The 14,116-nt window shown below is 48.9% G+C and overlaps 1 protein-coding gene across 14 annotated transcripts in view; it reads right to left on the bottom strand.

Annotated features, from left to right (window-relative positions):
• Positions 1-14,116, bottom strand: part of DAB2IP (DAB2 interacting protein) — a 275,146-nt gene that overhangs the window by 58,944 nt on the left and 202,086 nt on the right. For all 14 annotated transcript variants that reach the window (XR_012155308.1, XR_013634766.1, XM_073314876.2 and 11 more), the window contains 2 exons: positions 9,334-9,432; positions 6,479-7,033 (listed from right to left, as the gene is read on the bottom strand). Coding sequence is in view for 12 of the 14 variants with exons in the window: in XM_073314876.2 (XP_073170977.1) it covers positions 6,479-7,033; positions 9,334-9,432 (654 nt within the window). In the remaining 2 variants the exon portion in view is untranslated. The remainder of the gene's footprint in view (positions 1-6,478; positions 7,034-9,333; positions 9,433-14,116) is intronic.

Genomic DNA, 14,116 nt, shown 5'->3' with positions numbered 1-14,116 from the left:
AATTCACCCTGAGGCTCCCCACAGGTTGTAACACGAGCTGCTAAACTGAGCTGCTGTATCTTCACTCCTGTTTTAACTCGGGTAAATTAAACCAAATTAAAAGCTCAGCTTTCTTTGCAGTGAAGACATGCCCTCGGACTGAGCCACCTGCTTCACTAGTTAAAGTAGTTGACATACCCATTATAGGCTGGATGGTCTTATTGCTAATCACGCCAGAAGTCTCCTTTAACCAAGTGAAGGGAAAATAGCACCGAGCTGGTATTTCTGGCATTCCTGCCCATTTCTTATTTTAATAAACCACTACTGCGTTGTACCAGCCTGAAAGGTGGTGGGCCAGACTTTGCCTTCTGACATGGGTGTGCAATGCCCACTGATTTCCAAGGGATTGGTGTGCATGGATCTGGGGGCAGAATTGGACCCCATGGTGTTATTGACCATTTACATATGGCACCATGCTGCTTTACAGAGAGTAAAGGTACTGTGCTTACAATATAGCTCTGACTCTGCTGTAACGCCACGTTTCTGACAGTGGGAGGGGTAGCATAGTGCCTCATGGTGCACAGGAGTTGATGAGGGAAGGGGGAGACAAGAATGATTTTGCAGCCCCTCTGCACTGCTAAGGTCAGCCGTGCAGCTCAGCAGCTGTTTGCCCTGCTTCCAGAGGCTCACATTCTCTCCCTAACACTTGGCTCAGTGCAGCCCCCACTGTCCTGCTCGATCCCCACCCCAGCCAGCAATGTTGCATGGCACCCACGCACTTTACCCCCCCCCACCCCGCCCCTCGACCTAGGCGTCTTCTCTTTCTTAGCACTTGTCTATACACTGTACTAATTTAACTAAGCGACACAACCCCCAGAGTGAGAGCCGTATTGGGATAAAGGTGTATAACTTTGTACCAGTATAACTGTGTGTCGATAAATCCTCATTCAGGTATAAATTCTCTACTGACATTAGATGTTTTCCTTCCGTCTCCTCTCCCTCCTTCCCCAGCTAACTGAGTCTCAGCATGTGGTTACAATCAGGAAAGTGGCTCTCAGAAAGACATCTTCAAGAGTCAGATTTATTCCTCCCTCTTACTTGCACTTGGCTTCCACACCATCACGAGATTTCAACAACTGCCTGACATTACCCTGACATCAGCAAAGCAGGGGAGGCTCTTTCTGCTCTTCTCATTATGCCTGGGCCAACAAAGGGGGGGGGGTAGTGCCAGGCTACTGGATGAGGCAGAGCAGAATCCCGGTTGTTCTTTCACTGCTATAACGGCTCTGACGTCAAATCCCACATTTTACAAAAATTGGGGAAATTGAGGCACAGAGCCATGATGTGACTTGGACAAGATCAACCAGAAAGTCAGTGATGGAGCAGGAAACAGAATCCGGAACTATGCTGCAATGAACAGACAAGAGAAATGTTGCTGGGGCTGGACAGTCTTTCTGGGGGATCTGCTGATCTCTGTACAGCAGTCCGTGCATATGCCCTCCCTGCCTCTGGGTCTAATCTCTATCAGTCACCTGGGAGGGAAGGAGCACAGAGCCTGGCTCAGAAACACTCCATTGCAGATGCCAAAGCCCCATAGGGGGGCGTGGCTCATGGTTTTGAAAAGATCACTGTGCGGATTGAGAACAATCGTCCTCCTGTCGCCCGGCAGGCCTCTGAAGAGTGACCGTTAATCCCAGAGAGATGGCTGGACGCGGCAGGCAGCCACGCTGCGCACTGTCTGCAGGGCAACAGGGTCATGTTCAATAGAGGTTCTGCCCATCTGCGAGAGCTGCACTGGATGAACACATCTGCCCAATACCTACATGCTTCATTGAAGGATTAAGCCATATTTACAGCAAATCAGTGATGGAAATCAGGGCCTGAAACAGCGCGGGAGCAGGAGCAATTAGCAGCTAACGAGTCTGCACAGATAGATGATAATCCACTGGACACTTAGCTCTCACTTCACCTTTAATTGCTGCTTTAGCATCGCAACTGCAGCCAACAACCACCAAAAAACCTTTATCAGCAAAATTAATGACCAGCCATTTATTACGGTGTCTGTGCTCTACAGCTGAGTGAGGGCAGGAGAAAGGGACTGGAGCACTGCTGAGGTTTGTGGAAATAGCTCCTCAGAAAGTGCAGGCATGAGAGTGGCTCCCTGGGCTAGTGGAGACTACAGCGGGCTGGGAGAGGGGTTGTTGTCAGCTGACTCTCCAGCGCGTACGCCCACCGTGTGTAGTGCAAACCTCGCAAGGGCAGCATGTAAACTAGCCCCAACTCAAACCCAGTCCCCATACCCTCAGGCCTTGATCACTGTGCCCTCGAACCCAGCTGGGCTCTGTGCCCTTCAATCTCATTTAGCTGTGTATCCTGCACTCTCAGACCTGACTCAGCCCCCTGCCTGCATCCCCATGCCCTCAAATCCCATTTGGCCTTAGGCCCCGCACCCTCAATCCCAATTCTGCTCCATCCCACTTCTGTGTTTTGGCCGCCATTCAGACTTAAACCAGATCCCTGATTCAAATGCAAACACGGCTCCCCATGCCCTGGTTCTGATTTGCCCTCTAATGCATTCCCTGCACAGCACTGCACCCAGTGCAGCCACGAACTTGAACCTGAGCCTAGCCCGATGTGGGATCTGAAAATGGCCTCACCGGCTCATCCCTAATAATCCTCCAGCTCAGACACTAAGGAGCCAACTCTCAAGCTTCCCCCTCAGCCTGGCCCCTGGCACTTCCACTGGACTCACAAACTCCACTGTGATGGATGAAGCAGCAGAGGCTGCAAATGGGGCATCATTTCCACTGCCTAATTTTCAGGGCTTGGAGTCTCTGGTGTCAATAATTTCTAATGCTAACGCACCCCCGGCTGGAGCCGCCCTGGGCTAACATGGCTTACTCCAGAGGCGGGCCAGCCAGCGGGCTTACAGCTGGGGGGAATTTGGGTCTGAAGGAGCTGCTGCCGGCCAGCTCCAAACCAGGTACAGTTCAGAGCTCTCCAGATGCCCACCCCTCAGAAACACAACAGCCACACTAAGGGCAAACAAACAAACAACAAACTCAGCTAGGTCTCCTACAGGTTGGGAAGGAAGGGAGAGAGAGACCGTTTCTATTTTTGGATGCATGGGAGATGCTCCAATACCACTGATTAGGGCCAGACAGACAGCTACAGAGCGAGGAGACAACATGGCAATACAGCAATCAGGCTTTTCTAAAATTTGAGCTTTTTAAATGCTATCTCCCTCTGCTCCAGCTTCCAGCAGGGATCCGGGTTCATCTCTCTGTGCGTGCCAGGGCCCTCACATTAAACAGCCTCCCAGCTCCATTCGAAACAGACACACAAATCTGAGCTGAGGTAAAATGGGAGCATTTGCTGCTGGACGATTCACTTGCGAACCCCTGACAAGCTTCCAGGAGCGGACGAGGGAGAGAATGGGGTAAGGCCGTTATCTGAGCTGAAAGCCCTGCCTGTCTGCACTCCCACTGGTCACTGAAGTGCTAGGCATGGCAAGCAGAACGCAGCTTCTGCAGGACAAACACTAAATAATAGAGAGACATTCTCTTCCTCCCGAAGTACCAGCGTTTTGTTAACAATCAGTATTTGAGACTCAGTCTAGTTCCCTCATCCCCAGACCAATGCCCCCCACTAAGCCCTTTGTCAGCAGGCTCAGCAGAGAGGCTGGGGACAGGCTGGGCCATAGCCGAAATTCCCCCTCGCACCTGGAGCTGCTCCCTTTCCAGAGCAGTGAGAGAAGCTTGCTCTGCAGCCTTTGGACTCCCGGAGTGGCCACTGACGTCTCACTAGCCCCAATGTACTAAAAATAAAATAACTTTAATGCAAATCCATGAGTCGGCGCCCAGCCTTGCCTACCCACGTGAGTAGCCCTGTGGATCCCAGAGGGGATGACTCATGTGAGCAGGGTTTGTGGCATCAGGTCTTTCCTGTAGAAAGCCAACCACCGCCCCGTATCATTGCTGTTTGCTAGTGATGACCAGGGAGCAGCCTCCCCAGCCCAGCACCCCACCCCACTCAACAAGCCCATTCTTGGCCTTCTTCAGCTCCGTGCCTGCCTGTGGCTAAGTCACATGGGAGCGGGAGGGGGTTGTGCTTGGCTTTGCCATGTCCCGCAAGACCCCCAGCACAGCCCAGCCCAGGCACGAGCTTGTTGTTGCCCGCGAAGCTCTCATGCGCACGTGTCTCCTCACTGCGTCTCGTCACTCGATCGGCGGCGCAGAGGGTTTGCCGTGCTGCAGCGCCCCGTTTGTCGCCCCGAGGCAGTGGGAGGAGGGGGCGACCAAGGCAGAAGGAGGAGGGGGCGTTGTCTCCCAGTGAGTATCCCTTTCACTGTGCTGCTGTTTTTATTTCTCTTTGCTTGTCCAGCTCCTCTACACAAGATGCAGCAACCGGCTCCCATGCTCCAATAATTCCTGTTGCTCTGACAACTCTCTAACCCTTGTGCTAAACGCTGACGGCAAATGACAGGCAGCGAAAGCAGAAGCTCCACTGTAGGGGGACATTTATCCAACCTGTTTACTGTTTGCTATTTCCCCAGTGGAGTATCCCTGGGCTCTCGAGCAGCAATGCACAGACACGTGGAAACACACTTGCTCCTTCCTGAGCCTCTCTGGGTCCGGCCACAGGAGGGGCTCGGGCAAGGAGCAGCGTGACAGCGCTCACAGACAGACACAGCTACCAAGGCCAGGCCTACACGTAGAACATTGGTCCATATGGTCATGCTGGTCTGGGGGGTAGGTTTTTTATGACCGTTTTATACCAGCAAAAGCCCTAGTGTAGACACAGCTATACCAGCCAAAATAGTGCGTTGGCTGGTATCGCTCATTTCATTTGGGGAAATGTATACGTACGCTCCTGCTGGTATCAGCTACATCTCCACTAGGAGGGCTTGTGCGTGCAGCTGTCCCAGCAAACCTTTGCTAGTGCAGACTAGGTCCAAGTCAGCGGCAGAATCAGCCAGGGCAGAGGTGGCCTCAGGTGCTTTCTGATGGAGCAATCGCAGAAAGTCACTGGCCGAGCTGATCCTGCACCCACTGAAGGCAATGATACCACGGGCCGCTGGACCACGTCTGGGTTTGATGTTCCTCCCTGTGACCAAGAAGACAGTGGCGACGTCTACGTTTGGAGCTGGGTGTGATTCCCAGCCCCAGGAGACGTACTCGTGCCAGCTCTCGTTGAGCTAGCGGGCTAAAAGCGGAACTTAGCCTCAGCAGTGCGAGGGGTGGGATGAGCTAGACACCCCCCAAGTCCACGGCTGTCAGAGAGCCTAGGCCAGTACTCGGGGTGCTAGCCCGTCCTGCCGCTTGCGCTGCCTCAGTGAGAGCTGGCAGGAGTATGTCTCCTGAGGCTTTGAAGACAGCCCAGACATACCCTGAAACAGGGCACAACGTACGCCTGGTGCCCCTGGGAGCAGCTCCCGGCTCCCTGACAGTTAATCCCCTTGGTGAAGTTTTGCTGCCTTGACCCAGTCTATTGGTCTAGTTCATCTCCGCACACAGGAGGTGAAGAGCAGTCAGGAGGGGAAGCCCCAATTCCAGTTCTCAAGCAGGCTGCAAGACTCCTTAGCACCGCAGAGGCTTTGAAAATCTTGCTGAGCCATCAAGCCAAGGCCCCCACTCCCTAGCTGGTAAGTTCAAGGAGAAATTAATGGACAAAATGAAAACTGGCCATTTGTCCCATTCACACCTCGCCCTCCCACTACAGCTGCTGGGCTACCATTGCCCATTCAAGTTATACTGATGTTGCATGGGGACGTACACTCCGCAGCATGCTCTGTGCATACTCCCTTGTCTGGACCTAAATGCTCCGTGCTTGGCTAGGCTGTCTGTGAAGTGATGTTCACTAAGTCAGTCACTCCGCCTCTCTTCCCCTCCCTGCATCCTCACACAGAAAAATTGAAACTACTCGCAGAAATCTCAGACTCCCCCAGGCCGGCCGCCCAAAGCCCGGTGGTGGGGGATTCACAGGGATGTTAGCAGTTCATCCAGCTGAGCTCAAACAGCTGGTCTTCCAGAGTTTGCAGCTCTGCCACATCAGTCCCCCTCACCTGGAAATACCAGTATCCTGTGAGTTCCTCACCAATCCGAAAGCAGGGACAAGAGACACTGCAGTGCTAATGGACCCATTTGCATGTGCCTGAGGTGGGCTCCTCTCTAACACCTCCCACATACTACACAATTTCTTCCATGGCCCTGACCAATGAGGCACACATCCCACTGGGACAAGTGCCAGTGAATGGACTGAGCGAGAAGCAATTTACTGACAATAAATAAAAACAGTCTGCTTAAATAGACCAGGACCCAGTAAGCCCACTACACGTGCTGCTAACTTGTCTATGGTAAAAGAAGAATTATAAACATGGTCAGTGGGGAAGGGCCGAGCCAAAGTTCAGATCCATGTGTAGCTGGGGGGGTATTTGGATCTGAGGTTCTGCATCAGGTCTGTCTATAAGGGGATTGTACAGGTGATGTGGGGATCTTACCTTGGCCTTCCCAGTGCTTTGCAGAATATGGACCAGTGCAGAGGCCATCTCCTCTTTGTTCTTCACACTCAACGCAGGCTCCAGCACTGAGCAGAGCACCATGTAATTGTTAGTGATGTACTCGGCAAACTCCTTGTACATCTCCATGGGGAGGATGCTCATGCTCTGGTAGCGTGACTTGATGCGGATCATAGGCCCTGCGGACTTGCCCTTGCTGGGGTTGGGGCTGATGACAGGGTACCACTTCTCCACAAACTGCCGCCCTGTTACGGAGCCCACGGGGATATTCACCTGCCCGATGAAGTTGGTCTTGTCTTTCTTTTTTTTCTTGTCAGTCTCTTTGTATAAGTGCACCGTAATGGTTTTGAGCGATGGGAGGTTATTAAATTCAAAGTGCTCCCCCCAAAAGACGTTGTCAGTTTTCAATTTACAGGTAGTTCGTGCGTAAAGAACGTCATCCAGGCATAATTCACACAAGTACTTCTTCTTGGCTGGCAGGTCCTTGGCTTCAATAATCCATAACTTTAACATATTCTCTACCCTTCTGCTGTTGTCCTGGAAAAGAGACACAAAGGAAAAGGTCAAGTGAAAAAAAAAAAGGTACACAAACCAGAGAAATGAGTTAATTATTTCTGATGTGCTAAACGAGCAGAGGCTTAATTACATTTTATTTTAAGGAAATACTGGCTCTCAGGAATTTGCATAACAACACTACTTATGTTAATTTTCCAAATATCACTGTGCTCTCCATGTCTGTTGGTGCCAATTAATATAAAGGAACAAGGCAGATAAAATCCCTCCAAATTAAAAATGTACCATTTCCAGTTCTACTGCCAGGAAGGCCTCACAAGAAACAGGAAGGAGCCCTACCAATAATTAATGACGTTTTGTAAAACAGAAGCTATTGCACAGGTGTTTTCCCCTGTTTGTTCCATTGTTGTTATGTGGCAGCACTGGAACAGTATATTTCCTTTTCTGTAGCATGGCAGGAATAGAAGCATCCTCAAGTCCACACATGGATCACTTCATTTGTGACTGGAATGCAACCACTTCTGGGGTGGAAAGCAGCAGCTGTTGCATCACTGCCTACATATTTTAGGACGAGAACGAAGACTATTTAATTCAACTGAAACACTAGGGGGATTAAGGAAGACGGAATGAGTTACCTATGAGCTAAGCATTATTATTAGTCAGAAGTAAAACTTTGGCCTGGGTGCCACTTTTAACACTAATGCTGTGAACGATACCATGGAATCTTTAATGACCCCCAAATGGTCATGAACTCATCCCGATGAGGTAGCTCCAGGGGTACTAGTTTCAGTGATGACTTCAAGGAAAGAGCACCCCATAGTAAATCACCAACAACAGATTCTGCAGCACCCTCAGCTTTCCTTGGGTGTCTCCTATAACAGTAACGACCAGGCCTGACCCAGCTTCACTTAGGAGAGTGGAGAGCACAGTTGGTGGAAGTACACAATGGGGTGATGTGGGCTCAGGAAGTGCACATGCAGGAAATTATACAATACTACTAAAATCCTGGGATAAAAATATCCAATCAGATACTGAGAGTCTGTGTCTAGAAACTCAGACAAAAGGAGGAAAGTTAGCAGAGTCAGTGCAGGGCACTTTTCAAGATGGTGGCAAGTTTCCAAATGAGTGCCCATTGAACAGAGCTGCTCTGGGCCACGTTCAGCTACATCGACACAGAATAACCCCTCCTAATAACTGTTCTAGAGATGCTGGTGGGAGACACGTCGTCCCAGTCTCCCAGAGCTCTCTGCAGGTGGCTACAGCAACAGCTGCCATGCTCTGAAAGCAACCACAGCACAGGGGCTGAATTCAACACACAGTAAAATGTGCCCTGAGGGATAAGTTAGTCTCTCCATGCTGCTGTTTCCCCTCCTGTATTATGGAGGGCTCATTAGTTAGGGTACAAAATTTGGTGCTGAACTGGGGCACCAAACTTAGTGACAGTAAGGGCTGCATTAGAAGCTTTGCAGGGGGCCCAGACCTGTGCCTAACCAGCATACACAGTTACCTGCTGCTGCTAGCAAGAATGAATGCACAGAGCCCCTTCAGCAACAAAAACAGCTTATTGGTTGAGTGTGTCAGCTGTGAAACCCTACAGGTGATCTGCTTTGTCCTTACCCTGGCACACAGAGAAGGGGGCAGCTCTAGGCTCCCTTTTAAGGTGCCTTTAGCTTCGACTAGCTCTAAGGGCACATTTTCAGCCCCCACCACCCATGCTCAACTCACAGAAAAGAGTTTGTTGCTGCAGTTTTAAATTCAGCAGATATAGGGAACAGGATGGCCTGGTAGCCTGCGTACAGGAATGGGAGCCATGTCCAAGCCCAAATTCCTCCATGGCCACATGCAACTCACTGAGATTCTGTGCCTCCATTTCCCCATCTCTTTGTGGCTCGCAAACCCCAAATGTGGCTCGCAAACCCCACCAGTGCCAGAGGGGCTGCTGCGAGGACTGAATATCTAGGGTTGTATTCTACCCCTGACGTCACCGTTTGTCTGGGGGCCGCCTGGTAAAGCGCTCTGAGGACCGGAAGCCCTAGATAAGTAGCAAGTATCATTAGTACTAAAACAAGACTGCAGGTTCTTGAGGTTTGATTGTTTCTCAGCGACAGCCCAAGAGGCACGTACTGGGGAAGAGAGGGCAGGAAATAATTGGCACTTTCCCGTAAATATAATTGTGGCAGAAAGTAATACGGAAAAAAGCTGACCTCCAATTACACTTAGTCACTAAAATGACACTATGTCCCCTGCTGCTACCATGCACTGGCTTATAAAATGTAATAACGAGGAGCAGAACTATTACAGAGGCAATTCCTCAAAGCCGCTACCTTATTTGGGTGCACGGCACGCCGCAGGTTCTCCATCCATTTATCTCGTTCTGCTGCAGAGCGACAGGAGAAGCATTTACTTCCTGATGAAGTCGTCACCTGCATGGAAAGGAACGGGGGTTATTTCTCAACAAGCACATTACAGACCTGGCTTTGGGTAAATTATAAAAAGGGGCTGGCTGGTGCTTTTATTAACACAAGACAACAGCTTTTGCCAGGGAGTCGCCTCTAAGGCTGGTGCACACGTCGGGCTGAGACCTCAAGCACAATGTTGAGCATCACAAGGGGTAAATCCTGGAGGCACATTGAGCCCACTTCCCCTCCCTCACATTGGTGCCAACCTGGAGTGATGGCACCAGAGCTGGGAGTTACCCCAGGGACCACCTGCCCCTCCGAGCCTGAGCTTCATTAAGCCATCAAGCGAGTGAGAGCAACTCAAGGCCCGATCCCGAGAGGGGCTGAGTGATGCAAGTTTCTAGTGCTCAGCATCTCTCAGGATTCAGCCCATACTCTGCAATTAGTCAAACCTCTTTCCTTTCCCCAACAGGGAATCTGAGCCCCTCCCACCACATCCTGCCCCTTTGACTCCACCTCTACTCGCTGGAAGTAGCTGCACTAGGAAAGAAAGAGTTTAATAACATTTCTGAGACTCCGCTTGGCCACCATGACATTGCCATCCAGGAATGGCTTGAGATCAATGACATTTCCACAACGTTCCCTAGCCTCCAGCAAGCTTCCCCCCACACTGCACAGAAATTCAGCATGAGCAAATCCGCCTCCGCATATGCTGCCTGATGGCCAGGGATAGGAGGGACGCAACACTTAGCAAGAGTCCTCAGGTGCCAACCATTTTCCTATTCACCTCACTGAGTTTTCACAGGATTAATTACTGTACAGGGGTCTACAAAGGCCAGTAAGATTCCTAAGCAGCTTCTTTCCAGCTAGCTGCAGCTCTGAAGTATCATGCGCCTATTAAATATGTATATTCCTCAAACAACTCTCCTTGAAACCCTGCTGGCAAATCAATAGACTATGATTTGGCATTAGGAATTCTGTATTATTCATAAAAACTTCATTCGGCTGCTTTGACCTCCTTTGTATTCATTGCATCTGTCCACATCCAATAATATTCTTTCTGAACGTCCTTGTTTGCAGACTGAAGGTATCTTACTCACACTTCAAATAAGCCCCCTTGGAGTATTATTTCCTCTGCTCCCTACTTGCAGAGTTCCTTGAATTTTCATCTTTTACCTCAGCTGCATTTGTTTTCCCACCTGGCAGGCTGGGTTCACCACTTTCACGGGATGCAATCTTCTTTTGCTTTGTAAATGCTCCGTGAAGTTTAATCTGTTCCTTCAGTGCAATCAGCATCAGGCCATCATTTCTCATTGGCTACCATCGTCGCTGAGGTTAACACATATTATGCCTTTGAACAGAGATTTCATGTGCCTCTATGGTATTTTCCAAATGGGACAAAAGAGAAGAGGTCCAACGTTACCTTCGCTGAGTGGATCCAATAGCCCTTCCACCTCTTGATATTCCAGCCAATTTCAGGTAGCTTCTGCTTCATGAGCTGTTCAAACCACTGCTAATGGCTAAGAGCAACCTTTTCTATTAGATTGCCATGCATCCATGCACTGTACTGTAAATCTAAAGGATTCCTCTGGGCATGATGGAGTTATCTTTTATTACTGTTGAGAATGGAAGACTCCACATTAACAGGATTGCTTGTATCATCTCTGCCCACTTTTCTTTTTGGCATCTTTACATGCTTCTGTATGACTGCTACATTCCTCATGGTTTTCCTGCAACAAATCTGGTCTGCTTTATCCAGACTGCATGATCCCACTTCCTCCTCTTCCTGCTATGGCATTTTTGCTGGGCTTGTCAGAATATCTTGACCATTTGCACAGAAGATACCCTGGAGCTGCACTCTTGGTCAGTCTAGCCACGGCACCTGAATGATAACTTTCCCTAAAAACAGAGAGTGCAAAACTGCATCACTTTTGCATACAAAAAAGTATGGCTAACACTGAGTTAAAGGCACAAAGAGCAAGGTAGACTCTGTTACTTCCGGAGTTACTTAACAATAGGGTTTACAGCTAAATAACATGGAAGAACATAGCATCAAATGCCCCTACAGATTGCTCAGTAACTGCTATAGAGGGGTGAATTTTGAATGTGCAGAACTTCAATTCAGATAGGAATCCAAAATGTGGAGGAATTTGAGGGTCTCTTCTCTTTTTACCCTAGTGATTAGACTTTGGAAGATCCAAAGTAATCACCAGGTAACGTACCCTATACTCAAATCTGGAGGACAGAGGTCTTGTACTCTAATGCTATGACCATGTCATTTAATGGCAATTGTCAGGGGCCAAATTCTGCAATCCTAAATGAAGCAAAACTCCCATTTAAATTCTGGGGAATTGTGATTAAGGACAACAGAATTCCATGAGGCTGCACCATTTAATCCCTGGGGGATCAGAAATTTTCGGATTGCTATTGGCTGAAATTCTCTTTAGGGCCAAATTCTGCTCTGTGACCTAGGTAACTCCCACTAAAACCAATAGGATTTACTCCCATATAAATCAGAGTAGAATTTAGCCCTTGTTCTACCCTAACGTCTGTTAATTCAATGCCAACTGTTTATGGTTTACCATTGTTTAATAAGATGTACATCTACTATATTTTATAACTACCCATCAATAAATTGGCATTAATTTAACAAACAAATATTCTATTAAATCCCAACTCAATGGATCACTGGATAATTATTCAAAAGTTATATTCTAAGGTTTCCTCTCATAATAACCCTTCATAACTGGGGCATTCTGCATGTGTCAGACCAGAAAGTCTCCTGGCCCATTAGGAGTTGAAGGCCATGCCCAGCATATGCGCCTGGAAAGGCAATTTTCCCCAGATTTGCAAGAATGCCTAGACTTTGACCTGTGACCTAAATGTCATGCGATATAAATGATCTTCATGAGCTATTAATGATCTCCATGAAGACAGTATTCTGTTCACTTCAGGATTTTTAGATTTGCTAAAACAGTGTTAATGGACTCAAGTACTCAATTAGTAGTACTTGTTAATTGCTAACACTTATTTACTCTCATTATCCCCATTCCCTGAATGGACCGTTCCTCTAGTTAAACCAAACTGCCTTGTGACTTTTGCTACTATCTGAAAAACAGAATTGGGTTACATAACGTGCATTTGCAATTGGCTCATCCTTTGTATAACAACAACAACAACTTTGCAATTCCATCAGCTATTTCAGCCAAGAGTCTGAACTGACTTTATGAAGGAGAGTTAAGCCTACATTGTAGCAGGAATGGTGAGCATTCTCATACCCACGTTACAGAGAAGTTACGTGACCTGTGCCTGGACTGCAGGGGTACCACACACACACACTAAGAACCATGCCTACGGCTGGCATGCAGAGTGTTTGGAAGGTTATCTGAGGGCTAGGGCTAATTGGAACGGCAACTACGCCAATCCAGCTGACATCCCCTTGTGCAGGTTGGGGGTGAAGGAGAACGAGAAGGTCGGGTGGGTAGGAGCAATTGCAGCCCTGAGGCTAGAATAGCAATCAGGAAACGTTGTTGTAGCTGTTGCACATCCTTCCTCCCATCCCCTGGAAGAATCTCTAGCACATGGCCCAGACACTGGGGCTGTGTGCTGGGACTCGCATTTGGCCTGCAGTGGGTAAGCAGCAGAGGCAGAAAACAGAATCCCAGAGTTCTGATTCCCACTCCTGGTTCTAATCACTGAACTCCTCAACTGGCAGAGCCAGGAACAGGCTCCAGGAACCCTGATGTCCAATCTCCTTCAGGAGACTACACTGCCTAATACGGATTTAGCAAACACAGCACACGCATCAGAACGAGATCATTATATTGGCTCGGAAACCTTTCTTCCGTTTGTTTAGGAGAGAGAAAAATCAGATGTTCAATAAGTTATTTGGAAGGATAAAAATAATAAAAAAAACCCCAAATAAATATCGATCCCCACATTTTGCAGGAGGACGAGATTTAGAAAGACGGGGAAGTTCCACAAGAACAAATAGAAAGAAAATCCTAAGACACAGTGAGCCAAATTTGGACCTAGTGGAAGCAGGTGCATTACTATTGACTTCAAAGGGCATGCATCCGCTTATACCTGATCTGAATTTGGCCCCACTGCAGATGAATATAACTGGGCAATCAGTCACATAATGTCTCAATACACGCGTTCGGCCAAGAGAGAAATAATGTACTGTACCTTTAAACAGCCAGCTGCTTCAGATCAAGGCAGTTGGGCTTTTTCCACTGCCGATGGCCCTGGCACGGTTTGGTTTCCGCTCAGTTTAGCTCTGCTGCCAGTTCTCTTCTCCATCATAATCCTCCAGTGTAACTCCATCTGCAGCCTTGTCAAATCCTGCTGGTTTGATCTCCTGAACCACGCACTCGCTGCTGCTCCATGGTGTTCGGGGTTGTCGTGTGCTGCGTCCCACGCGAGGCATGCCAGGCAGCCCGGACTGCAGGCAGCTTCTGGAAAAGCTGCCACCCACTGTGGCTGGCAAGAGCCCAGATGGGAGAGTTCTGGAGCCGTACAGGGCAATGCAACCACAACCATTCCCAAGAGAGACCTAACAGACACCAACTGGCTGGCGGAGGAAGCTCTGTCCACCCCCACGCACAGCTCTGCAAGGAGGGAATTATTAAGAGGAACCCTCTGAATGGCACCAGATGGGCATTTATCTCCAGCGTCAACAGTCACCTCCTCGTTCCAAGGGAACAAA

Source organism: Lepidochelys kempii, chromosome 16, assembly GCF_965140285.1.
Source record: "Lepidochelys kempii isolate rLepKem1 chromosome 16, rLepKem1.hap1, whole genome shotgun sequence".
Lineage (NCBI taxonomy): Eukaryota > Metazoa > Chordata > Testudines > Cheloniidae > Lepidochelys > Lepidochelys kempii.
Note: the sequence above shows the minus strand (reverse complement) of the source record. Positions and strands in the feature narration are given on the sequence as shown.